We start from the raw sequence: 27,319 nt of genomic DNA, 5'->3' as shown, positions 1-27,319 counted from the left end.
AGGAGAAAACTAATTTCTGTTTTATTTTCAAAATTTTAGGTTCAGTGGTTTCGGAGATAAGGGGGGGAGGAATGGTCAATTTTCGTCTATTTTCTTGAATAACTTGGAAACTATTTATTTTAAAATTACAAAAAAATACATTTAAGATCTTCTCAACAAGACCTTTCATTTGATATGCCACATGATGCAGTTTTCAGTTGTTTTTTTTTAATTTTCCCCTTCCCCCCAAAAATGACCCCCCATATATAGATTTCATCTGCTCACGTCACACCTCTGTGTTTGGGTCACAGGAATTGATATGTGTACCAAATTTCAACTTAATCGGTCTAATAGATTCGGAGATAATTGACTGTGAGCAACGGACGGACAGACACACGAGTGATCCTATAAGGTTCCGTTTTTGTATTCAGACGTACGGAACCCTAAAAAAACGCAACGATAGTGTATAATATGATCCAAAGTTCGAGGAAGGTTAGGTAGCTGCTTTTGTACCTCTTTTTTTATTCCACAGCATTTATTTATATCACAAAACAACGTTTGTTAAAACAGCTAATTATGCCTACAAACGTAACAGTTCTCAACATCCAAACGGTAGACGTAACAAACATACAAAAAACAACTCCAATTTCAAAGTTCGGTAAACCCCTCTACGGTTTCCTCTGCAATAAACAAATACATTTTTAAATCATCCCACGCTTAACGGTACTCGCCACGCGTCTTAAAAGCGGAGTGACGTCATTGTGACGTCACAGTGATTTTTTCTTACATCAATTAGCAACACCTTTCGATGCTTGTAAAGTAGGGGTGTACAACTTCCATAAATGCATTTTTTTTTTCTTTGATACGCGGTGGCGGCCCAGGTGCGGCGCCGTGGGAATGTGACACACCGTTACGGCGGGTGGCAAACAATATTATATTATTATTATTTTCTTCTTTGATTCTTGAATTACTGTTAAAGCGAGGGTGGCTGATTAGTTTTCATTCATTCATATACGTTGGTTCGTTGCGAATATTGAGCGTGTGAATCGAGTTTGATTGTTTGTAAATATAATTCTTTTTCTTTATCATCGGCCTAGCCTTTTCCCAACTATGTTGGGGTCAGCTTCTTGAATATAATTATTTTTCGTCTTTTGAATACTTCCTTTTGTTTCATGCTTGAAGTACGATCAAGGATAAATAAAAACTCATTGCAGACATTTCTTTTGCACAATGACAGCTGTCAAATTGACGGTCAGCGTTTTCGCTTGGAGAAATCCTCGGGGGAAGTGTACGAGATTCCAGTTTTTTTTTTTTGTAATTGTAACAACTTTCATCACACGACACACAGATCGCAAACGATTAACTTTCGCGATTCTGATACGAGTATTGAAGAAACCTGTTAATCTAGTCCTGAAATGATCTTAAATTGCTGTACCTTTAGTGAATCCTTTTTAGGTTAAGCGATGCGTGCTATGAATAATTGATAGTAGGTAGGTATATTCACACCCCTTGTTGCTTAATCGTGCTGTTTGTCTGTTTATAACGCACAAAACGACATTAAATTCAACTGGTTTCTTCTACGGCATCAAATTACGTCGTTGACTGGTCAAAATGAAACATAGTTTTGTCTCTTTCTTGCAAGTACTCTCTCCGTTACTCACTATGAAGTTGTATACAAAAGGAATTGTACGCAACTTGAATTAATTATTTTTCCTATTTGCAAGGGCAAAAAAAAATGAATCCATCCAATGACTTTTTTTTTGAGTACTTTGATTTCAAAGCGAGATAGCAAGTTGTTTCGGACAAAGCTAGTCAAGCGCGAGTAGGACTCGCGAATTCCGGGTTCCATAAAATAGGTTAAAAAATACATAATATGCTTATCCTCGATATTTCTTTTTATTAAATACCGGCAACAGAAATACATTACCACTGTTACACCTATCTATCCATCACGGATCATAAGATACAGCCTTGTAGCATAGGGACAGAAGAACAGACAGCGGTACCTCAGTAATGGAATTCCATTTTATACTGTACTAGCTGTTGCCCGCGACTTCGTCCCCGTGGGTAGAAGATATAAGTTATGATTTATACATGCTTTTTCCACATTTTCCATTGTATCTTCGCTCCTATTAGTCGCAGCGTGATGATATATAGCCTAAAACCTTCCTCGATGAATGGTCTATTCAATACAAAGAATTTTTCAACTTGAACCAGTAGTTTCTGAGATTAGCGCGTTCAAACAAACAAACTCTTCAGCTTTATCTATTAGTATAGATAGATTAATTTAGATTCTAAAAATATATTTTATCAATTCCTGTTTGAACTCGACCAAGTTGTCTATATTCCTGATCGGTGTGTTCCACTCTGCGTCTTGGTCCCACCCACGCGACGGCACGCACCATTTTTTCTTCCCTTTCATTCTCTTCGAATGCTCTCAATACATCTGTTTATTGTGATCACAACCTTTTTTGTGTGAACAGGTCCTTTAGACGCTTTTTGATGTTTTTTTGTTTCATTTTGGCTCGTGCCGAAAAGCTGTTATTTTTTGGATTTGGATCGCTGTTAGGTGATGACGTAGTACACACTGTATGATGCTCTTGCTTTTTGAATACACTGCCTTAAAGTGCTCTAGCACTATAGAATAGAAAAAAATTATTTGTTAATAAATAAATAAAAAGTCTCACTATGTTTCGCCTCACTTGGCATACAAATATTTGCTTAAAACTATTACAACCATCAATTCAGACATAAACACTTAACTAAAATTAGGCACATTTAACAAAATAATTATAAAGATAATGTAAACAAATACAGAGATTTTTTTAATATTTAAACATTTAATAATCAAACATATTTAAGATCAATGTAATAAACAAATCAAATTTTGTCATTATACTGTGTGATCTGTTGCTAGCGGTGTTTCTGAACTAATACGACCTTTAAACTTTTAAGAGAAGAGAGTATTCGTTTTTAAAAGCTGCTGGTCGTTGCTGGTCTCCATGGGCGGCGGTACTCGCTTAACATAAGGCGAATCGTCTCTGCTCGTTTGCCCGTTATAATAAAAAAAGTACTGGCACCAATGTCAGAAAAAATACTTTTTCGCCGTCTGATTCTCGTCGCTCTCGTCTGTCAAATAGGTCGAACAAAGTCGGTCGCGATTTTGAGGGTCTTGTAGAGAGGCTAAAAACAAGTAAGTATGCAATATAAAAATGATTACGAATAAATTTAATTTTTTTGAAACTGTAAAAAAATTAGTTTCTCATAAAGCACGTTGACAGACGAAGAGACAGCGTAGCCTTTATAATAAGGTTACGGTTTTATACTATGGCCACGGGACCCTGAAAATGAATCCTATTAAAAAAGGAGACTCTATTATTCCCAAATAACAAAACTTAAAATACTCTACGCTTGGTTAACGGTCACTGCGTCCAAATTTAAATTCAAATCATTTAATTATTTCCTACTGCCTAATACAAGCATTCGAAAAGTTAACGATGAAAGAAACATAGTATGTTCATTACTAGAACGCCTTGCTGCAACTCAAAATAGTTTTGAATACTCGACTGAATCTCACAGCGGGCCAGTCTTTTCACTCTGTCCAAAGTCGCACGTTATAACTATTTAAATTATAATCTCAAATCTCAATTCATTAAAAGTACTTAGGGACACAATCGTATGGACAAGCCACCCCTAGCATTCGCGAGGCTAGCTACCGGCACAAGACTCTTGCAGAAGTTAGAGTAGGATGCAGCTATCGAGTTGTAGAGCGCTATCGCACATATCGCAGGAGGTGGCGGCAGGCCCCTAAGGCGGTGTGCGTGCGCAGGTGTGCTACGTGAGAACGAACTCCCCTAGCCAGAGGTGTAGGTTCAATTCCCACGCCTTTAACTATCGCCAGCTCACTCAAAGTGCCTTTGTTTGTCGTGGGGTGGAATACTAAGACACCTACGGTATTATGTGTGGTAATAATTTATTATTGTGACGTCACAAAACGGGAACTCTCGTATCGCTATGTGGGGGCTGTAACGGTATTGCGTTTTGTATGTCTCGTTAACACTAGGTAATATTTTTAACATGACTTCTAAGGGAGGTAGGTATTAGTATTTTTTTTGCAATAGCTTTTCTCTTTTAATTTCGTTTTCTTAATTTCTCCTTAGAAGTTAAATATGACTAACGTTCTTGTTGGATAAAGTAAACAATAAAAAATAAAGCTTTTTGTGATGCAGTTAATTAAAAAATAACTTTGTACATTCTTGCCTAGTTTTACTGTTCCTAAAGGATAGAAAAGAGGCACCGTTGGTTGTCGGACGGTCTATCATCAGTCTGTATCTCATAATCCCTACTAATATTATAAATGCGAAAGTAACTCTGTCTGTTACGCGTTTTATGAAATTTGGTACAGAGATAGAGTTGACCTTGAGAAAGATTATAGGATAGTTTTTATCCCGGACTTTTGAAGAGTTCTCTTGGAATCGCGATATAACCGACATCGACGCGGGCGAAGCCGCGGGCGAAAAGCTAGTATTAGTATAGATAAACAAATGAGTTTCAACTTTTATACCCTTTCAATATCTCTTTCGTATTCATTACTTCTTTGCCTTGCTGTTAAAGTATATTCCGTTAATATCGGATAAAACCAGTTATCACAATTTGTTTAGGACTAGATTTGTGTTCACCGGTCTCTGCCCACCCCCTTCAGTTGACGCTTCAAGTATACAAAACACCCGACATTTATTATGATGGTGTTGGTTAGAATGCTCTAATATATCTTGCGATATAATCTCCGCAATACGTATATGTAGACTATGACGTAGATATTTGATATAACTTTTCTAACGAACGCCATTTTTTACAAGTTTTTAATTATTTCCATTATTTTTTGTTTAGTTTATTGATAGTTTGTATTTTAAGTATGCGTAGATTTATTTGATGGATAGAAGATTAAATTCACGTAAAGACCAGTGAACGGCTTGGAACGAAATTTGGAGAACAGATAGTTTATAAGCTGGATAACTACATGCAATAGTTTTCATTCATTTTTTTCGTCCGTGCTGGTCATTTTCGATATATTGTAGCAGGAGATTGTACATATTTTTGCCTTTTTGTAAACATAAAAAAAAATTACCAAAATGAAACTACTTTTAAGTTTAGCAGACGATTTCATAATCATTTATACACAATCGGGACGTCACGCGTAAGCTCCATTCAATACAATATGATCAATTTAGTTTTGAGTGAGGTATCCATTAACAACAAGAAGTATACTGAAAAAAATGATCTTTATCCCTATTATCATCTTCTATCTTCTAATATACACGGTAATTTTTTAGTCGTCTTACAAAAGCAGCCCAGTTCATGTATCCGACGTACCCCTAGGCGCGATTATTATTTTTTTATCATCAACTAAAATAATAAGTACGAAGAAAATTAAAAAAGAGAAATCTGAAATATACTCTTAAAAATGATAAAATTGCCGCCGCCCGCGCCCGTTACCATTGTTACAAGGCTCGGACCGCGCTCGCAACAGAGCTGTGTTTCTAAAAAACTACGAACTGCATCATAATATTGAAAAAAAAATGCTTTTTAATTTATTCAAAACTCATAAATACCTATTTTTTTTATCATGAACGTGTTCTAGTCATCGAACTGGGCTGCTTTTGTAAGACGACTAAAAAATCACGGTGTATAAAATTCCCGTGTCACGATGTTAGTTACCGTACTCCTCCGAAACGGCTTTACCGATTTTACCAAATTTTATATGCGTATTCAGTAGGTCTGAGAATCGACTAACATCTATTTTTTATACCCCTAAGTGAAAAGGGTTGCTCACACTAAAAAAAATATTTAATTTTTTGGACGAAATTGATTTTTTTTTAATGTGGCATTAAAAATACGTCCAACTAGAAAAAAAAATCGGCAATACAACGTTTGCTGGGTCAGCCAGTAGTATTTATATTATAGTACCGCTTGCTATAGCCAACTCTCTTAGCACTTCCAGTTTTCGAAGGCGTTGTGTCCATTCTTCGTTGGTGACCAACACACGTCCGTTTGGCACTTTTGACATCCAATGCGAATCCCTACTAATATTATAAATGCGAAAGTAACTGTCTGTCTGTTACGCTTTCATGTCTAAACCACTTTGTGATTTTATTGAAATTTGGTACAGAGATAGAGTTGACCTTGAGAAAGAACATAGGATAGTTTTTATCCCGGACTTTTAAAGAGTTCTCTTGGAAACGCGATATAACCGACCTCGACGCGGGCGAAGCCGCGGGCGAAAAGCTAGTATGAATATATCACCGTTAAATACTCCCTCGTAAACAAATTTGTTTGATAATAAACTTTATGTGTGAGGGACAACGTTTATTTTTGAACTCGCGATGTGGAGTGTCAAGAGAAATTATTAATTGACAGTAAGTTGTCAAACAAAATAACGAGGAAATATGCAGCAGAGGTTTTTTTTTAAAAATTTAATGGTAAAAATTAACACTGCTAAAGATTTTTAACTAGGTATCCGTAAAGCGAACTTTGAAATCTGTTATTTTGGTAGTGGTAATTAACGTATTTTTGAAAATTAAATACTCGTGTATCGATCTTAACTTTCGGTCTTCATCTTAAAAATAGCTGTTTTCTTGAGTGAGTTTCTAGAATATTGGTTTGAAGTAAAATAATTCTGAATGACTGAAAGCCTAACTATATCACCAGAGACCGAGAGACAGACAGAGCCTTAATAGCAGGGTTCCGTTTTTTAACTTTTCGTACAGAACCGTAACACTTCCTAGCATAAGCCTAGCCTAGGTCGTAAGTATTATAACTTTTAAACACAAAAGGATTGGTTAAATTTGTTTAAGAAAACGAATACTTCTGTTCTGAAAACGAACATGTTCTAAGACCTTAGAATAGAATAGAACAGAATAGAATACTTTTTATTGCACAATACATAAGTACTGGATTAGATACATGGTGCCACAATGGGCTGCCTTATCGCTGAAAGCGAACTTTTACAGACAAAATTTGGAAGGACTAGATTCCGAAGAAGCAACATTGAAGCAAAGTTTTTTTAGCAAACTAAAAAACAGTTTCCTTCAATGCTAATGACCTTTGCCCAGCAGTGGGCAACAAATTACTACGTAATACCCGATCAGTCCTGTGCGGAAGGGTTGTCGACCGACGCGGAACTTTTTATGCGCTCGCACAAATATTTGCAAACGTTGTGATAAAGATTTTATGATCTTGGTCAGTCACGGAAAGGGGCGTATGGAACATATTTATTTTTAACTAGCTGTTGCCCGCGACTTCGTCCGCGTGGTTAGAAGATATAAGTTATAATTTATACCTGCCTTCTATCTATCTTGTAGGATTCAGTCAGCGTTTGCAATGTAAGCGCAAAAATGTGTTTTTTTACGACCTCACATTAGAAACCTCAAAAATTTTTGCCTATGGTTTTTATTCTGATGTATAAGCTATATTGTGGTAAAGTTTCATTCAAATCCATTCAGTAGTTTTTACGTGAAAGAGTAACAAGCATCCATACATCCATACTTACAAACTTTCGCCTTTATAATATTAGTAGGATATTTTGTATTTTACAGTCACAGTTAGCCGCAAAGTTGTCACAGCGATAGATCCGTCAACATAACAATAAAAATATATTGACTTATTAACACATTAATTCATTATCCTAGCCTTTTCCCAACTATATTGCGGTTGGCTTCCAGGATCTAACCGATGGCTACTAAGCACCAGTGTTTTACAAAGAGCGACTGCTTATCTGACCTCCTCAACCCAGTTACCTGGGCAACACGATGCCCCTTGGTTAGACTGGTTGTCAGACTTTCTAGCTTCTGACTACCCGTAAGGCCGTTACAAAGAGAAAACAAATATTAAATATTGAAATTCGCATTTATGCCCTTTTTACACAGACTTCAACAGAAGTAAGGAACATGTCACATCGTGGGAACATATTGACTGTGCAAACATATAAATGTATGTTGCCATAAACTATGAAAGTGAACGGAAGTTCTACTCCGGCTTAAAGCGTGTTATTATTAGGAGACTTCGATCAACATTGTAATTTATAGATGACGAAAGTACTTATACATTTTTCTTTTTGCTAGTCCAAATTGCACATATTTTTTTTGTAGTACACTATTTGGAAAACACGAGAATCAGAGAGCGAATGAAAAGTCAGTCAGGTCTCAAGAAAACTCTTAAAATGTATGGCAATGACATTCCTTTCCGACAAGTGACATGACTTTGACAGTCACTTCAATACATTTGAGCGATACAGTCAACGTTATATTTCCGAGTAATGTAAATTGTTCTACAGGGCCATGCTGCGGCAGTGTTAAGGCACTTCCCTTTACTTGTATGTTCAACGTATAGAGGTATCATTGTAGGGTTGTCTTTCAGTAAACACTCGGTCAATTGTAAAATATATCTGTAGATAAGGCAAGCGGCGTCTATCGTATGTTATTTTATTTATATGTTTTCGTATGTCAAATGGGCTACTGTGTATTGTAGCGTTTTATGACGATAGTTGTTAAAAGTAAGCGATTGTAAACTGTATGCCGTTGGTTTAAAGACGCGGGTTTTGTAAAGGTTTTAGATTCGATCGAGTGGAATCGTTTTATGATTTTCAATTTTAATGGGATTGGAATAGAGGTGTTAATAAGTTTGTAAGTTGATTGCCAGGTTTTGAGTATGATCAGATCAGATAGTTTCATCGGTTATTTGGGGAAAATGGTTTTATATACTGATTCCATATCTTGTTTATTTTTGAGAAAGCGAAAATATACTTTATTTTTGTCAAATTTTGGAGTTCCAGTTGATTTTTCGTGGCTCTCATTTTATTAGTAATAATTGAGCCTATTTTATTTCCAAAATCGGTTTTGAAAAATCCTGGGATAGCACTTGGTCGTTACAAAAATAATAGGGATGTCGACTGGGTATAAAAAGAAAAAATCTCATTAGTCCCTCAGTTAGATAATTGAAAAGTATGAGACACGTATTTTTTCCTTTTTCAGTAAAACTAGAATTGACAAAGATTTGAAGAAGATAGAAGTTTAGGAGGGGGCTTGTGACGTCACTATATGGTAAAATTTATACACAATCGTCAATTTATGTTTGCGGGACAAATTATTATACAAAAAACTACAAGACGGATAATGCAAAAAAAAATTGTCGTCATCCCTATTAAGTATTCTCACCCAGCTGAAATGAAGAGATTCTTATTTTGTCTGAAGATAGATACATTACCCATACTATCGATCTGATATTTTTTTAACTGACCTGCTTATTTAAAAAAAAATATGCTTTCATACGCAGAAGTGATATACTTACATACATTTAAACATAACTAACTAAAAGTACTTATATTATCAAGAAACTACAAAAGTACACGTTAAAACTCAGTCTTGGGAGAGCTAATAATATGCTAACTCTTTGTAACACAGCAGGGGGTAAGACCCCAACCCTTTACAACTTAACTTTCCAAGGTTCCTAAATCCGTTATGAGGAATCTAAGAAACTTGAATACAAGAATCGGCACAGTAGCGCCATCTAGTTTTAATTCTTGGAACTATTTTGATTTAGACGATTCACACGACGATTCAAAATAATAATAATCTAAAAGATTGCTTTTGAAAACACAGAGATATTTAATTATTTAATGCGTGATTAAACAAGGGAGTTAAAACGCACTAAACATTTGGGATGCTTCGCATCTGATGAGGTGATTGACAACATTTTTTAGAAAAAAAAATATTTCCAAATATAAAATTAAGATTTATAGGTATCTAAAGTAAAGCTCTTAATTATTATTTTTCTTTTTTAACACCTACAATTTAAATTTATTTTTCAAATAACAGAAAGTATAAATAATAAATTAAAATTAAAACCTATTCAAAATTATAGCAACTCGCATTCCAAGACCACTTTCTTATAAATTTCAAAACAGAACAAAAAGTCCGTTATTCAATCATTCCGTCCCCTCTTACGCTGCGGGGGTACAAAGCGACGAGGGTGCGCGCGCAATCTCACGGTGTTGCTATTATTATTAAATATTACTATTTTCTACCACGCGCGCGCACACCTGCAAGTAACTGTTGTTGGCGTAAGTTTTTGTTGGTACAACTGTATAATGTTGATCCAAGGAACGATAGTGAGAGGGTTTCGCTTTCATCTGTTGTTATGGTTAGGAAAAAATGTGTGACGTTACGTGGTACTACTTTTTACATTTTGGTAGTAGGTTTTTAATTAAATTATTATATTATTCAATTAATTATCAAGGTTAAATAGTTCCTACATTCACCCTAAAATTTAGAATATCCCTTGGGCCTAAGCAGCAATACCTATGAATAAATTCTTAAGTTTGTGTCAATGATAAAACAAATTATTATATATGACTTTATGAAGTTGCATAGCTCGACTAAAAAAAACTGCTAATAGAATCTGGTTTGTTGCCGAAATAAAATATGTAATGTATCTTAATGGACAAGTCATCTAAGTACTATATCTAAGTACAACTCATTTAAGTACCTGAAAACCTTTTTTGATTCACTACTGTGTTTCACCCGTGTTTTTCTTATTCCCACGATCGCGATGTACCTACAACACCCATAAAAAATGATTTTGTTTCTAATTTCAACGAATTTTAGTACAAAATGTATCTACGACATACAAAAAAAACTTACAATGCGAATCCCATTCCGCCTACACAGGACGTTTATAAACACAACTCTATTTAATTGTTTTAACTTTCTATGGATTCAGGGGTTTCTCACTATGACGAAAAATCTCGATATTGTATCTTCTTTTATATCAGAGTATTTTATAGTTCACTTTTTGGACCTTTAGTTGTGGTACATCCTGCTGTCAGAGTTATAAACTGTTGGAAAATGACGTGACTTTTCGCCCCCTTGAAAAATTCTCTGTTTTCTTTGGTTATAGGGGATTGCAATGCATTAGGATAGGGCGTAACAAAAGAGCGTAGCACGGCAGTTAGGTTTAGTCAGTAAGAGTCTGACACTGCCCGTTCCCTCCCCCGAGGCAACTGTTACAGTTGTTGGAAGTATTGAACCGCTTTTCCAAAAAAACAGTTCGCTGTATTCCTCAGGTAAATTAACAACTAATTCGGTAAATTGCATATGAATCCGAAAATACACGCCTGGAGTTGAGCCCACGACCCTTGATTTTCAAATCCACCGGTCAATCTATTTTCGGCATCTCATAAGTTAATTTAATGACCTATCAAAGGCGTGTTGTTAAAACGGACAGCGTACACCCATATCTCAGATAAAATAGTCTGTTTATATTCCTCTGCCAACCCTGTTTGTCTCGTAGCATTGCTCTTGTTGTGGCGTCTGAAGCGAATCTAAACATAAACTTCGCATGCCAGTCCGTCTGCCGCGGCTACGGCGGAGTTACTATAAGTATAAATGTTGTACTACTGTTATGCCTTAAGTACCTTATGGACTGTGCTTCAGATTAGAAACGAACAAATGTGTTTCATAGCTAAACAATCAAGTCTTAGAAACGATACCGATTTCGAATATAAAACAGTGAGCTAAACTTGGTGACATAGGACCAAATTACATCAATCAAGTGCGAAGTCCTGAGCCAAAAAAAAATAAAAAAGAGACAAATTGAGAACCTCGTCCTTTTTGAAGTCGCTTAAAAAAAAGGTAAACAATCTTAGTGTTTCTTTATCATCATCATCATCATCATCATCATCTCAGCCTATCGCCGTCCACTGCTGAACGTAGGCCTCCCCCAAAGAGCGCCAACCATCCCGGTCCTGGGCAGCCCGCATCCATCCGCTGCCAGCCACCTTCTTCAAATCATCGGTGTTTCTTTATACGACTGATATATTTCAGTGGTAGATTTGAATTGGTAATCTTCATTGTTGTTTTTCAATACTTTTAAATCACGTACGATTGTTAAACCGAGTTTTCGAGTACCTGAACCAATGGAGTAAAGTTAACTTTTAAACCAAATGACACAGTTAATAGTCCGGTGAACGGAGACTGTACCCGGCTTACTGCGATCATTCATTTATTAAATAACTAATTAATCAGATTAAATTTGTAATTGTTATTCTCTTTTTCTAAGTCACACACAAGACTGACTTTATCATTTGCTTATACAAATTGCAACATCCGAACTATTCAATATGTACATCAATGATTACAATTCTAAACAATTCTCATTGCACATTTTTCCGAATCTCCTCAATCCAATAAACCCTAAAAATACCCCATCTTCCGAAGTCCTAACACACGTCTACCAAAAAAAGTATCAAAAATTGTATGTGAAAAAATGGCCCGTATCAATCGTATCACTTTAGATATAGCTTGCTAGGTACGTGCCGATATAGGCAGGTGGCGACTGGCGGCAAATGTAGGTATAGCCAAGACAGTATTGTGGGAACTAGACGGCGCGCCGGCGCTCGGAGATGGATAACAATTGATTGATGACAATGCAATGGCATCTTCCGGATCTATTGGTATTGAGAGTTGCCACTCTCTGTTTTAATTTGGTTCCGTCAATTTTATTTGTATTTGCTCGAAGTATTTTTTTTTAAACCTACTCCCGCACCATAGAATTTAATCCTTGTGTTTTGATTTTATTGTTATTATTTTTATTGATTGTATTTCCATTATGGTAGACACATTTTTACCTTTTTTTAAAGTACCTAGATAAATGCAATATAGATTTTTTTCAGTAGGTATGGGTAGATTTAGGATTTAACTAATTGCTGAATTGCATTTACTTAATTACGACGTGTTAAAATACCCCGGTCTTAATAATCTATCTGTACTGATATATAAAACTGAAGAGTTTGTTTGTTTGTTTGAACGCGCTAATCTCAGGAACTACTAGTTCGAATTGAAAAAAATATTTTTGTGTTGAATAGACCATTTATCAAGGAAGATATAACATCACGCTGCGACTAATAGAAGCGAAGATACAATGGAAAGTGTGGGAAAAAGCAGGGAATATTATAATTATTCATATTCGAACGCTTCCGTTCAAAAAATCCTAACTTATATCTTCTAACCACGAGGACGAAGTCTAGTCTAGTCTCAAACTAAGCAAAGCTCGTACTATGAGTTCTGGACAATTGATTGATAAATTACACCCAGACACAGAACAAATGATCGTGCTCATCACACAAACATTTGTCCAGGGTGGGATTGAAACCACGACTTCCCACAAGCCAGTCTTATTTTAAATCATGATTGAAATATTCTATGCTAGGGACCAAAGACTAGGGACCAAAAACATTATTTCACTACAGACCGGAGCATTTTTGAGAGATTTTGACTTGAAATTGTAAGCACATAACTCCCTTCAGAACCGATATTAAAAACTGCTTGTCGATAACCAGTGATCCAAGACCCCATGATCTATTTATTTACACCTAAAGCCATAAAGACAAATGTGTAATAAATATAAAAATCAAGAAAACTATTCTACACTAATATTAATAATCATAACTATACAAGAAATAAGTTCGTACTAAAATTTTACACAGTAAATTAATTTTTTATGAGGTTGTATAAAATAAAAACAAAACTCAATTTAATCAAGGCTTATATACTTACTAATATATAAAGCTGAAGAGTTTGTTTGTTTGTTTGTTTGAACGCGCTAATCTCAGGAACTGGTCCAAATTGAAAAAATATTTTTGTGTTGAATAGACCATTCATCGAGGAAGGCTATAAACCATCACGCTACGACTAATGGGAGCGAAGATAGGTACAATGGAAAATGTGAAAAAGCTGGGCAGGTATAAATCATAACTTATATCTTCTACCCACGGGGACGAAGTCGCGGGCTAGTAAAAAATAAAATGATTTATTCTTTCAACATAATTCCGTGAATCGTAATCAACTTCAGCCACTTTCCCAGTACGTCTGCCGGTAGAGATTTTTATGAAAAAAGCTCTGTACAGTGTACATTTTATTTTACTATATTTTGTGTGGATAAACTCTTAATAAAAATGAATAACTTATAATAGCTATAGGTGCAAGCTTATAAATATTAGGCGTCAATAGACAACATTAGATAACCTTGGTGGCTTTTATAAGATTATCAACTGTACGTTTCCAGGAGATGCGGAATACTGTTCTTTTTAAAAGCACTGGCTAAAACATCTATCTAATAGGTGTGAAATGTCTAATTGGAAAAACAGGAAATGTATAGTCGAAAACTGTTAGCAATACAAATAAGTTGGACAAACCTACGTGATTCAAATTTCGGACCAGTAAGGGGAAGTTTTTGTCTATTCAGCCACAATAATGCTTGGAACGAAATATACAACTCTTAAAAGAAAGATGTTGTGTAATTATGTATGCAAATGAGCGCAGAGTTCATACGAGATGTCGTTTAAAAACCTTCATTCATACATGGATAGAAGGTTTCATATGTAGATAGAGAAACCAAGTTGTTAGTTTCTCTGTCTACGCTTTCATAATATTGTCATACTTATTAAACGTGAATTCGCTTATTACAGCGCCATCTATTGAATATTTTTGCTATTACAAGTAAAATGATAGATGTCACTACATTTAGTCATAATTAAATGTTTGTTATGTTTGTACTGTAATTAAAACAACTGTGATTTTCGTTAGACCTTAAACATTTATCAGAAATCTACAAAAAATTGTCTATGACGAGATCTGACTGATTTTGCAAGTGTTGTCTAGAAAATAATGTACACGTCTTGTCATTTAGTTTAATAAAAATGAAAAGGAAAAGCAACGATGAAATTACATTCAAGATAAGTTATTTAATAATACTTACAATATATTGGATTATTTTAAAATACTTCTTGTAACTATTACAAGTATTTTTGAAATTGGTAGAATTACAAAAAAATAATACCGTAATAGTAGAAACTTTACTTTAGACGTGGCAGCATCAAGAGAAATGTCAAGTGCTGTCAAGTAAGTAACGTCAAAATCTCCACTTCGTACGGATAGTTTACAAGATGGTTGCTTGCGCTAGCGTGTGCTCTCTGTAACTCTCTGTATTGATTCGACGTACACAGTCAAAGTTCTAAGTGAATTAATTTCAAATAATTCCTAAATATTCCCTAAATACCAGCCTACCTTCACCATGTCTGTTAAAGTGTTTGAAGCGCGGGAACACATCAAAGCCGCGGAGAAATTGTAAGTCACCATAAATTAGTTTACGTTATTTAATTAATATTTTGTTGCTTTTCACCTTAATTTAACTTATGCTGAATACGCGATATGTTTCAACTTGCTAACGATAATTTCGTGTGCTAGAAATGTTTTTATTTTTATTATTTATGTAAGTTTTCATGGCAATAAATAATTGTTTCTTATTTCGAATATTCAAAACAAGGAATCTAAATGTTTTGGAATATGGAGGGAAAACGTCAAGTTGTCCTCCTCACTCCCATTGGTCGAAAAATATGGGGTAAATCTTACGTAAAAAGTTATGGAACGTTTGATAACCTATATGTTGTTTTACTTAGAAAGTTTTAAGATTTTTCTATTAAGATTTCTATATTATTAATGTAATAAATATTCGAACGCAATCTATTTTTTTTAATTTAATGTAGAAATAAAGGCATTATGTATTCAGTAAATGCTTGTGACCTCTTTGTATGGTGAAGTGTCAAAATAGGCTGTGCTAAACATTTCAAGGTTAGAGTTGATTTACCCCTTTCGGGAGCGAAAAAAAGTAATTTTAATAACATCATGCATGTTATTAGGTTACAATATGTTTATAAAGTCACTAATGCCTTATCAAATGTCTAAATAATGAATTAATGTCCAATGCTTAATTAAATTAACCATTGTTATGGTTATAAGTAAAAAGTTTAGGGAATAAGAATGTATCTTCGTGAGAAGAATTAAAGTACAAATACATGATTCCTGGTTTTAAGTAGGTTGATAAGTTTTTTTTTAAATATTTTTTGACAATTTGGTTTGTCTTCTCTTGTTCTGTAGTTTCATGCCATGTTAAGTGTAAGTCATTGTTTATTTTGTATATTGATGCAAACTAGAAGCTTTCTTTTTATGATACCCATGATTATTTTACTTTTACATTGATTATTCATTATTAAAAGATTTTATGAAGCACTGTTAGAGTTTAAGATTTTAAGACTTGTTCATATTTAATTATTGTGGGTGGGTAGCATAGGTATTTTAATGAAACCACTATAGTCAACTTGTTATTCTTTTGTAAATTGGTCAGATAGGTCACTAAAATCACAGTAAGAGTTGCATCCAATGAGATAGGAAGCCAACACTATGGGTAGAGAAAATAATACAAAGGTATCTGACAAAATAATAATTGATACCAATTTTCAGTTTCATATTATTATTATTTCATATAGACGACAAATGAGATAGATTTTAGTCATATTTGTATGTCTAATACCATCAGTTCTAGAATTACAAGCATATATTGATTTTCAATAAACTTCCTCAACAAATCAACAAATAACATTGTTATTAATTTTCTAACTAAAGGTCAATATTTAAAACTAAATCACAAAGTATTTTTTTATTGTATGTCTCAAAAAACACACCAAAATTGTTTATTTATAATTCGTATGATCTGAAACACGCTATACAAAGAATCATTATTACAGAGTAGAATAAGCATGAACACCATTAAACACTTTCTTTTAATTCAAACTAATACAATATTGTATTTAACTATATTATACAATTTAAGGACACAAACAAAAAGATAGATGAATCACATGAGATATGAGTGATCTCTGCCGCTGTAGACAACTCATTCTATGACATCATTGACTTAAATAAACAGCTAATTTGTAAAAGTAATGCCTGATTAAAAACAGTGAGCAAACTTTCACTGGTACATGTAAAATACTTACAATAATTAGGCTCAATGTTTAAAACTCACTGCATTGATTTTAATTTAATATAATACAATATATCCTGGGACAACTCACACACGGTTATCTGATCCCAAGCTAAGCAGAGCTTGTGTTATGGTAACCAGACAACTGATAAACTTACTTATATATTTCTAAATACATACATATTATAGATAAATTACACCCAGACACCAGAATAAATTAATGATCATGCAAATGACCACAGTGCGCGTTCCGTCGCGGTTTCGATCGCTGCACGGCATAAGCGTATGTTTGAACGATAAATGCTTGTATAAAGCCTTGGATGCGTTTTGATTTGAATGTCTGTAAAAGAACGGCGACAAAAATGTTTTTTCTTTTTTAATTAAACTTTACTGTACCGCATTTACCACAATCATTTTGAATACAATTTTTTATCGATATATATAAATGCAAAATACCCCTCTAAAATAGCCTGTTTTAAATCAAGGTATCAGATACCAAAGGCCATCGAAATGACTCTCCCGTTTCAACCTTAAAAGACACACACGTACAAAAACACTCACGTACTTTCTCATTTACAATATTCGTTTGATATGTTGCACGTAAATTTTCCACATCTATGCTTTTTAAATCCATTTCAATTTCATAAAGCGTAATAGTACTTTAATATTTGCTCCATAGAATGTCTCGTTCTTTGCATTTATATCAGTTCCTTGAATATTATATCGCTTGTCCTATGGAGCCTAGGATCTATTATCAAACGCATCAGTGCATCACCGGTACATACATGTCCAACATCATAAACAATACATCTTCCGTACTGTACCGAGAATTCCCAGATTGAATTTCACGTTACATACGCAGGCGATCTTCGTGGCCGATGCACGGCGAAATTGTACCCTTGTCATGCTTTGCGAATTCGTTTTGTAGCTTATTGTGACTATACTAAGGAATAAAATATTATACCTGGTAGTAAAATACTTGAAATGGTATTGCAGTTGGGTAAACTAGGGTATTAGGAAAAAAAAACTTGACCATTAAAGAATATATCATCGTCCTAGCCTTTTCTCCAACCAGGTTGGGGTCGGCTTCCAGTCTAACCAGATTCATCTAGGTACAATTATTTTATAAGGAGCGACTGTCTATCTGACCTCATCAACCCAGATACCTGGGCAATATGATACCCCTTAGGCGGGTGGTCAAACTTTCTAGCTTCTTTCTTCCCGAAAGGGCTATCAAAGATGTACGAATAACAGCTGGGACCCATAGTTCAACGTGCCTTCCGAAAGACGGAGGAACTCGTCATGACAAATATGGTCACCAATCTACAGACCTTTAAAGAATGCATTAAACAAAAAAAAGGTTTTTTATGGGTCGCTTGGGTGGTTCCACAAACCCTCAAGTATTCGTGGATGACACATATGCTTGTCCTACGCGAGGATTTGTGTAGTCCTCTCCTCCTCACTCCTTTTTCGGATATTTAAAATCCATATTCTTCCTATCCCAGTCCCAATGATGTTTTTTATACGTTTCCTGTATTTGTTTTTTTATTAAAAATTCCGGGTACCACCCAAATACCGACTAATTTGTCAGTCCCCAATACTACGTCAACATAACCAAAACAAACACGGTTTAGTAATATCAGTCGTGCAGTTTCTGTTTGCAAACATGTAGCCAAACATTCAATCATATTTGTTTAAAAAATAACCAAAATTTATCAAACATGACTGAAAAATGTTCCGTAAATTTTCTTTATTAAAGTTCCTGTATACAGGTATTCCGCTCACAGGGATTCGTGCAATTTTCGTATTGATTTTTTTTTATGTAGAAATATGCAACGAATTTTCTTGTTAATACACTTTTAACTGTATTCTTTCTGATGCGAGCTTTGCGAACTGTTGCGATATGTTGGTTTATTTGGTCACTAGCTGTTGCTCGCGGGCCCGCCTGCTACAAGTCGAAAATGATATCACAGAAGCCTAAAATCGGGATAAAAGCTATCCTATGGGATAATCCCGGTTATAAACAACCAGTGCACCAAGTTTCGTCTAAATCTCTTACGGCGGGTTTTGCCTGAAAGAGGCAAAAACATCCATAAATAAAGACTTTCGCGTTTATAATATTAATAAAGAATGTCGTTGTTTGATATTTGATTCTCATATTAAATTATATTTTAAACGGACAACACGAATAGCCGAGTGGTTATGGGCTATGAACACAGTGTGCTTCATGCCGTGCGGCTTCAATCCCCGCATATGTCAAGCAAGTGCGGTTCGCAAATGTTGCTACATGTGATTAGAATGTCGGTTAAATCCCCAAGATTTAAATTCGGAAGAACATACCATACTATCTTGTACTTAGATCATAGACTAGCGGCTAGCTATGCGTGAATATCCTATCGATTCTGATTCAAAGTTTTAACCTACACGGATTTCATCAGTCATCGATATTATATTTTAAATCGTATAACTTTCTTTTATTCAATGTTTTTAACTTATTTGCTCAACATATTTATTAATTACTACTACTACTAATTTCCCTTTTTCTTTTCTATCGTACAACGATATAATAACCCGTAAAAACACTTAGCTCTCCGTCTACTTACTCAATATTCTATGAAAAATATTCTAGATCAAATTGCAACCGAGTTTTAAAATTAATAGAAGTTTTATCATAGTTCTTTCAATCAACAATAAAGCGAACCTTATAAGGTTTCGTATTTACTCAGAAATATGAACTTACCTCTAAAGATTATATTTAAAAGTTGGTCCTTTGTCGTTGTGAAAGCAAGTCACCCCTATGCATATTGTAATCTTCCGTCTCTTTCATAAATGCAACGTTCCTGCTTTAACAGAGAGTATAGTTCGGTTATACCAGAGAAAGCACTGAATCACGTTTAAGTTATGTATTTTACATTTATTTTCTACTTTGTAATGTTGGTACACAATTTTATTTAATGTTGAATTACTATGAAAATTATTTTTTCCCAGCACAGGTAATTAATAAAAAGGAGGGCTCTATGTAATGTGAACTCTTTTATCTAACGCATAAAAAAAAACTTTTTCTACTTAACTTTTATTATATGCTGTTGAATTCTGAGTATTGCATTTCTTTTTACTAGTGTTTTCCATAAATATCGTACAGATCACATACCTAATACAATAGCTTTACTTACTAATATTATAATTGAAACTTCGCTCTACTCTTATAATATCCTGATGTATTCTTAGTAACATTATCATTGTTAAATTTTAATCCTCTCTTGGCAGCCTGAAGACTTCGTTGCTGCGTTGGAAACCAGACTACGACTCCGCTGCGGACGAATACAGCCAAGCCGGTGAGTACCTCAAGGAGGATTTTATCAAGTAGAGATACCTTCCACCTCCTTTCAAAGTATTATAATTTCAGTGTGGAAAGCTGAAGTAGTTGCATCTTGTGATAAGCGTGCTCACAAATCTATATCTATCTATACTAATTAAATGATGTAACGGTTTACTCACGCGTATTTATCGGGGTAGCCCGACTAGTTTCTTATTTTAGAATCATTAGAATGATTTTTAGGATCATTTTCACGACAGTTACTATCAAAATATCTATACTAATATATAAAGCTGAAGAGTTTGTTTGATTGTTTGTTTGTTTGAAAGCGCTTCTCAAGAACTACTGGTTCAATTGTGTTGAATAGACCATTCATCGATTAAGGTTTTAGGCTATATAACATCACGATGCGACTGAAAGGAGCTAAGGCACAATGGATAATGTGAAAAAAACAGGGAACATTACTCATCTTCGAGGGCTTAAAAATTCTTAACTTATATCTTCTAACCACGCGGACGAAGTCGCGGGCAACGGCTAGTGCTCGATAAATCTCTGTCATACATTCAATTTATATTCGTGAAAACCTTTAAATGGCTTTATGCAACCTTAATTTTATCACTTATTCATGTTAATGAAGCTGTTGGTTTTTCTTCAGAAATGAATAGATAAATAATTAAAAAGAGATCGCTCTTTGCCGTTTAGTGTGCTATCACACTGCGACACCTGCTATAATATGAATCTGATGTAATGATGGGCTTTCAAATAACCCTGAGTTTGTTTCAACGTTTTTTCTCAGGTTAGCAATTAAAGAAATGTCGACTCCAGCTATATTAAAAAATGATATGTAAAATGGATGATGCCTGGTTTCCGATGATTGTGGATCCCAAGCTTATTCATACATCTTTGGCAGTCGTTACAGGTAGTCAGAAGCTAGAAAGTCGTGTTGCCCAGGTAACTGGGTTGAGAAGGTCAGATAGGCAGTCGCTCCTTGTTAAACTTTGGTACTTAGTTGAATCCGGTTAGACTGGAAGCCGATCCCAACATAATTGAGAGAAAAGGCTAGGACATCGATGTAAAAATGATGACGTCTATCCTGTTTACAGAATAAATGATTTCAATTCTAGTACCTTCCGAACGAGTGGTAGCTTCAATAGGAGACTGACCGACAGACTGACACTAGTTTTTAATATTGATCATATATAAATTGTTTTGACGTTCAAAAGTGCCATATACTGGTCTAATTGTTACGGAGTCAAAAGGCGGAACTATATTGATATACTTGCTTCTTTTTTAATCTTATAAAACCTTATATAACAATGTTCCCCCAAAAGCGATAAAAATAGCCTTTCTTGGAGTTCGAACTATCTTTGTATCAAGTTTGCCTAAATATTTTAGTGGTTGGTTTGTCCGTTATAGCGTTACGGATAGATGTGTAGCTTTCGTATTTATATCAACGATGGCTGAGTGCAGGCTGGGGAAAATTGCGAATAACTTATGTTACAAGGATTTATTAAAAACTAGCTGTTGCCCGCGACTTCGTTCCCGTGGGTAGAAGTTATAAGTTATGATGTACCTATCTTCACTCCTATTGGTCGCAGCGTGATGGTTTATAGCCTAAAGCCTTGCTCAATGAATGGTCTATTCAACACAAAAAGAATTTTTCAATTTGGACCAGTAGTTCCTGAGATTAGCGCGTTCAAACAAACAAACAAACAAACTCTTCAGCTTTATATATTAGTATAGATTATAGTAACTCTATGTGATGCAGGTTACAGGTCTCCTCCCTTATGGGGAAGTTTGAGTATTGATCACCACGCTATTGATTCCGATAGTTGGAATCCAGGTTTCCTCACCATTTTCTTTACCATATATTGTCAGTGGTGTCTTAGATTAGTTAAGAATGCACATATTGCTTTCAAGAGGCACAGTAGTATTTTCCTGCGTTGGAATGGAACCTGCACCTTCTGCGTTCAGATCCTTGCATATAACCCACAAGGCGACCACGACAATAAGAACAAGCTAAGCTATAATTAATATAAATTATATTTCTCCAACACTATAACAAGATTTAACCTGAAAATACATCTAAAATCATAAATGATAGACAGACAGAACGATTCAGAATCCCACTTATACTATACCGTTGATATTTAGCCTGACTTCATACGTACCGTGAAGTTCAAAAGATTAACTCTTCATAATACGACACAAGTACTTGCTCCACGAGCTTTCGGAACAAGTTGCCTTTGTGGAAGCGAGACGAAGTGATATATTCCTTATAGCGCCATCTCGCTCCCGCATGAATGATATTTATCTTTGAGGCTTTTGAGGGCTTATGTGTGTTGTCTGTCCTTGACTGCCGTGTGGTGCTCAGGTTCTGAGAATTCAATTCAGCTTTTATGAAAAGCTGAAAACGGAACGGTTTCTCGACTAGCGAACGAGTTGTTGATGTTATGTTTGATTTGTTTCAATACACGTCTTTATGTTTTAAGATTGTGCGCTTGTACTGTCTTGATTTGTAAGCGGTTGAACGTTTTAGGCTTTGCGACTTGATGTGTCCCGTTTTCTGTTTGTAATAACATCTTGCTAGTTAGTTCCTATTGTTTTAATAGCATTATGTATGAGGTGATCTGATGCTGGAGTGGAAAGTGGCTGTAGGAGCTACTTTAAATACCTTCGAGTTTAGTTCGTTTGAATTGACTGTTCGAGTACTTCGATTTTAACGTAAAATTGCAATCTTAAAGCTTGTTTCTTAAAAAAAGCATATTTTCAAATGTTATCTTATTTTCGTGCCAGTATTCCTTCGGAAATCGGATTTTTATGCTCATTTTCATCTCGGGACGCCTAATACATATTTTCGACATCCTACTACTATTATAAAGGCGAAAGTTTGTAAGTATGGATGTATGGATATTTGTTACTCTTTCACGTAAAAACTACTAAATGGATTTGAATGAAACTTTACCACAATATAGCTTATACATCAGAATAATACATAGGCTACAATTTTTAAGGTTTCTAATGTGAGGTCATAAAAAAACACATTTTTTGCGCTTACATTGCAAACGCCGACTGAATCGTACAAGATAGATAGAAGGCAGATAGATAGATAGACGGCATGTATAAATTATAACTTATATCTTCTAACCACGCGGACGAAGTCGCGGGCAACAGCTAGTATTACATATATCATAAGTTACTTAATTCAGGTTTCCCCTGCCGCCGGCCGCCTGTTAATTAAATCTTACTAAATTAGTTTTGCAAGCAAACATACAGAAATTGTTAAAAGAGGAATTCAAATACGTAACATTTCGTAAATACATCAAACTGGACAAGCATTCAGGAGAATCAGTCCGTATTCTAATAAATTCGCACCAATCACGCCTATTCTCAACTCGGGTCCAAGCGGAAATATATTTACCGGAGTCAATATTACCGGTGTACATTTAAAATATGGATGACTAGCTTTTCGCCCGCGTCGAGGTCGGTTATATCGCGCTTCCAAGAGAACTCTTCAAAAGTCCAAGATAAAACCTATCCTATGTTCTTTCGCAAGGTCGACTGTATCCCTGTACCAAATTTCATTAAAATCAGTTCAGTGGTTTAGACGTGAAAGCGTAACAGACAGACAGACAGAGTTACTTTCGCATTTATTATATTAGTACGGAGTTTTCTATTTTTATCTTTTAAAATATCATGACCCACTTGGGAAAATAAAAACAGATCAACTTTCCTACGTCTTTGCATTAATAATTCTACTGCACATATATTTTTATAAGCATTTGGGTGACACCCTAGATCTTTTAAATTAAAATGTCGACCAGGACAAAGTCTGTCGGTTTCGCTAGTGTAAAGTCATACGATACGTATTTTGCCTTGATCTCAAGAATATTAATTGATAAACATAAAGTACTTTAAAGTTCACGCGTGGGGGCTGATGACGTTGTACGGAGAAAAAGGAAAAAAGAGTGAGGTCACGTGATTTTTATTCATTACTCTACGCCCGACATGCTGAGGATGTTTAGATGTTTGTTAAGCTCTTGACAGGCAGCGAGCAATCGGACTGCATGTCTGTTCTTGAACTGAGTTTGAAATGTAATTTGCGGTTAGATATCAGTTGAAATTCTGTCCGTCTGCCTAGAGCCCTGCAACTAATGCAGACCAGATTTTAGTGAATGTAACATAGGGTACTTTCAAGCGATCTTAAAAAAAAGATTATGCTTCTCAAGGATAATTGTCTTCCCCGTGGGCCACTTCTAGAATCGTCAAAATTTCATGTTGTTTTAAAAGATGACGTATCCATAATTTGTTATTAATGCCGAGTGGTTGAGGTGGCCACACCAAAGCCACAGAGAGCGACGTGTTGCGGGTTCGATCTCCGCGTAGGACAAGTTCTTATGTGATTCACGAATGATAGTCCCAAGTCTGGGGATCTTTCTTGCTTGTGAATTTAATGTTTGTGAAACCCTCTGCGATACAAGGACTACATTCTTTAAGGCGGGAGTAGTTTAAAAAAGATCTAGCTAAAGAATAGTAAGCAGTATGTCTCTTCATTCCAACTTTCTCTTAACAGATAAAAGATCGCGCTCAGATAACAAAGCACTTATTAAATTCTCATAAAAATTCTCCTCGACCTTGAAAGATCTGAGAGGTCTTGGTCAGCCATTATCCAATCTAACCTTTAAATGAAAACAATGGACTGACATTGACTGTCTGCACTTTCTTCAACACGTCTCTATTGTAGAGAACAATTGATATCACTTTCGATGGCGACATTCCCATTAGTCGACCCTTATTTCTTTTATGCATGTGGTGCGCAAGTCTCCGATACTCGACGACTTCTATACATACATAAATTTGTAGTGTCTGTTTGTAATATGGAAATTAAAGTTATTTACTTCATGTATATGAATGTAAAGAAACTGTATAAATACAAAATATCATTTTTTGACGACCTCCGTGGTCGAGTGGCGTACGCACCTGTTTCAAGGTGTCGCTACCCCTGAGGTCCCGGGTTCGATCCCCGGTCGGGTCAAAGTAAAAATTCACATTTCGTGTGGGTGTTTGTGGTACCCTTGTTGTATCTGAATTCCATAACACTTGTGCTTTAGCAACTTACTTTGGGTTCAGAACAATGTATGTGATGTTGTCCGCATGTCCGCATCATTTTTATCTGACGTAATACGGAGTAACTTAGGCTAACTTATAATTTTTTTCATTCTGTCCTTGCCTAATAAAAAATAAATATTTCTTGCGACGTCACTTCTCGTTACAATTATTACCACGCAGTTACGTGGCAAACCCTCTAAAATATTATTTTTAAAATATTTATCTTTGAATAAATGCACAAATATTCGCTTACAGTTTTCTCATTCTGTAACTAAGGGGCTCAAAAGATATAAGCTTTACCGAGTCAACATCCCTCGTCTCGTTATATTAGGTTTGCTGTCGGCTTGTCTGTTGCCAAAGGTCCTTTGAGTGCATGAAATCTTTGTTCGTGTATCTGTTTGTAACATAATCCCTTCCAGTCTTTCAGTCAACGTTGGAATTTGTTTGAAAATGCATCTACTAGGAGCGGATTTGTTTTGTATCTAACTTCAGTTATTCTTTGAGTCTTACGCGGTTTACTGTTGGATATAGCCGTCAACAAAGTTGCTCTACGTAGGCTATTATGGAAAACATATATTTAAATATGAAACGATTCCCTCGTTAAGGAATTGAATCCTTTTTGTCGCGGGAGTTTTACAAACATTCAAGTCATGCATAAAGACACCTAGTCTCAGGACAAGTTTTTGTTGATCACACAAACGCTTGTTCTACGAACTCGGGGTTCGGCATGGTGACCTCAACCACTCGGTGCAACGTGTTTAATAAAAAATAACATTTATTATAGTTACTCCTTTTAGCTATATCACAATCAGTCGTTTCTACTGTGACACACCGAGCACACACTGTTTCTGTAGTTTAAAAGAAAATAATAATGGAAAATAAAATATTACTTTCATCGTGGTAGGTTTGCCTGTACCTTCAGCTCTCGAGCCGGCTCGCTGCTGACGTCACACAAGATATTTGTTTTGAATGTTCGCTTTAATATTCCTCCGGAGAATTTTCAATTCAAAACCGTTATTAAATATTTTCTCCGGCGACCCGCGTCCAGGCTTCGTCCCGGCTATTTCCTGCGTATCGGACTCACCGCTGGCCAGTTTTATTTCTAAGAATCTCCAATATTCACATGCATATAGGCGACTGGCGCCGGTAAACACAACATCGATCGGGAATATTAGATGAGTTTGTTTTGATGTAAATTGAGTATTTATTGAAGAAATCCCACTTTCTTGCTGCTTTGAATAATGCAAGCGTTTAACTCTTGAGCTGTGTTTCTGTAGTATAGGTATGTTGCGGTTTAAATTTTGCTTCAAGACAGTTTGAAATCTTACGTACTTGACATGCCCGTGCAGTTGTTTTAGGTATTAGGCAGTATTAGTTTTACAAACAATTTGCGTTATAATGATTCAAATGAACGCTCGTTATCGAACCGCCAATGAAAGCAGACATTTTTTTTCCATCTGAGACCGTCTTTGCTGACCAGTAATTTCTTGACACTTGTCAGTGCAGCTTTCCACATCGAGCCTTTCCACAGCCTTGTTGCCACTCGTCTCGCGTATATTTCTATTTACAAAAACCTCGGCAATTCAACCAGAATACTAACAGGTTCTCCCGTTTCCAGCGCAATGCTTCCGCATCGCTCGCGACATGGAGAACTCGAAAGAGTGCCACCTGAAGGCGTCAGAGAACTACAAGAAGAACCGGGCCTTCTTCCACGCTGCCAAGGCCTTGGAGAACGCCATCATCGTGAGCAAGGAGATCTCGACGCATGAGGAGGTAAGTGACTTTCAGGAGCAGTCGATGAAACAATATAAATAAATATATCTTTATGTATTTATATTTATTATGTCGGTCGTCCGGGAGCAAGATGGGTCGATGACATGATAAAGGCCTCGGGTCGCGTCTGAATGAGGCTAGCACAGGACCGTAGAAATTGGTACGAGAAAGGAGAGACCTATGCTCAGCAGTGGGAGGATAAAGGCTGTGGATGATGATGTTGATTATATTTTTATTATTTCAAAAAAGATCATGGATCATCATCAT

At 35.5% G+C, this 27,319-nt stretch overlaps 1 protein-coding gene across 1 annotated transcript; it reads left to right on the top strand.

Moving 5' to 3' along the window:
• The first annotated feature begins 14,893 nt into the window (after positions 1-14,893).
• LOC113503837 (gamma-soluble NSF attachment protein-like) lies at positions 14,894-27,109 on the top strand. The gene is made up of 3 exons (XM_026885940.1): positions 14,894-15,158; positions 20,122-20,189; positions 26,898-27,109. Exons 1-3 carry the CDS (start codon positions 15,106-15,108, stop codon positions 27,092-27,094), a joined length of 318 nt encoding a protein of 105 aa, XP_026741741.1. The 5' UTR covers positions 14,894-15,105; the 3' UTR covers positions 27,095-27,109.
• Positions 27,110-27,319: the final 210 nt, after the last annotated feature.

Source organism: Trichoplusia ni, chromosome 20, assembly GCF_003590095.1.
Source record: "Trichoplusia ni isolate ovarian cell line Hi5 chromosome 20, tn1, whole genome shotgun sequence".
Taxonomy (NCBI): domain Eukaryota; kingdom Metazoa; phylum Arthropoda; class Insecta; order Lepidoptera; family Noctuidae; genus Trichoplusia; species Trichoplusia ni.
Note: the sequence above shows the minus strand (reverse complement) of the source record. Positions and strands in the feature narration are given on the sequence as shown.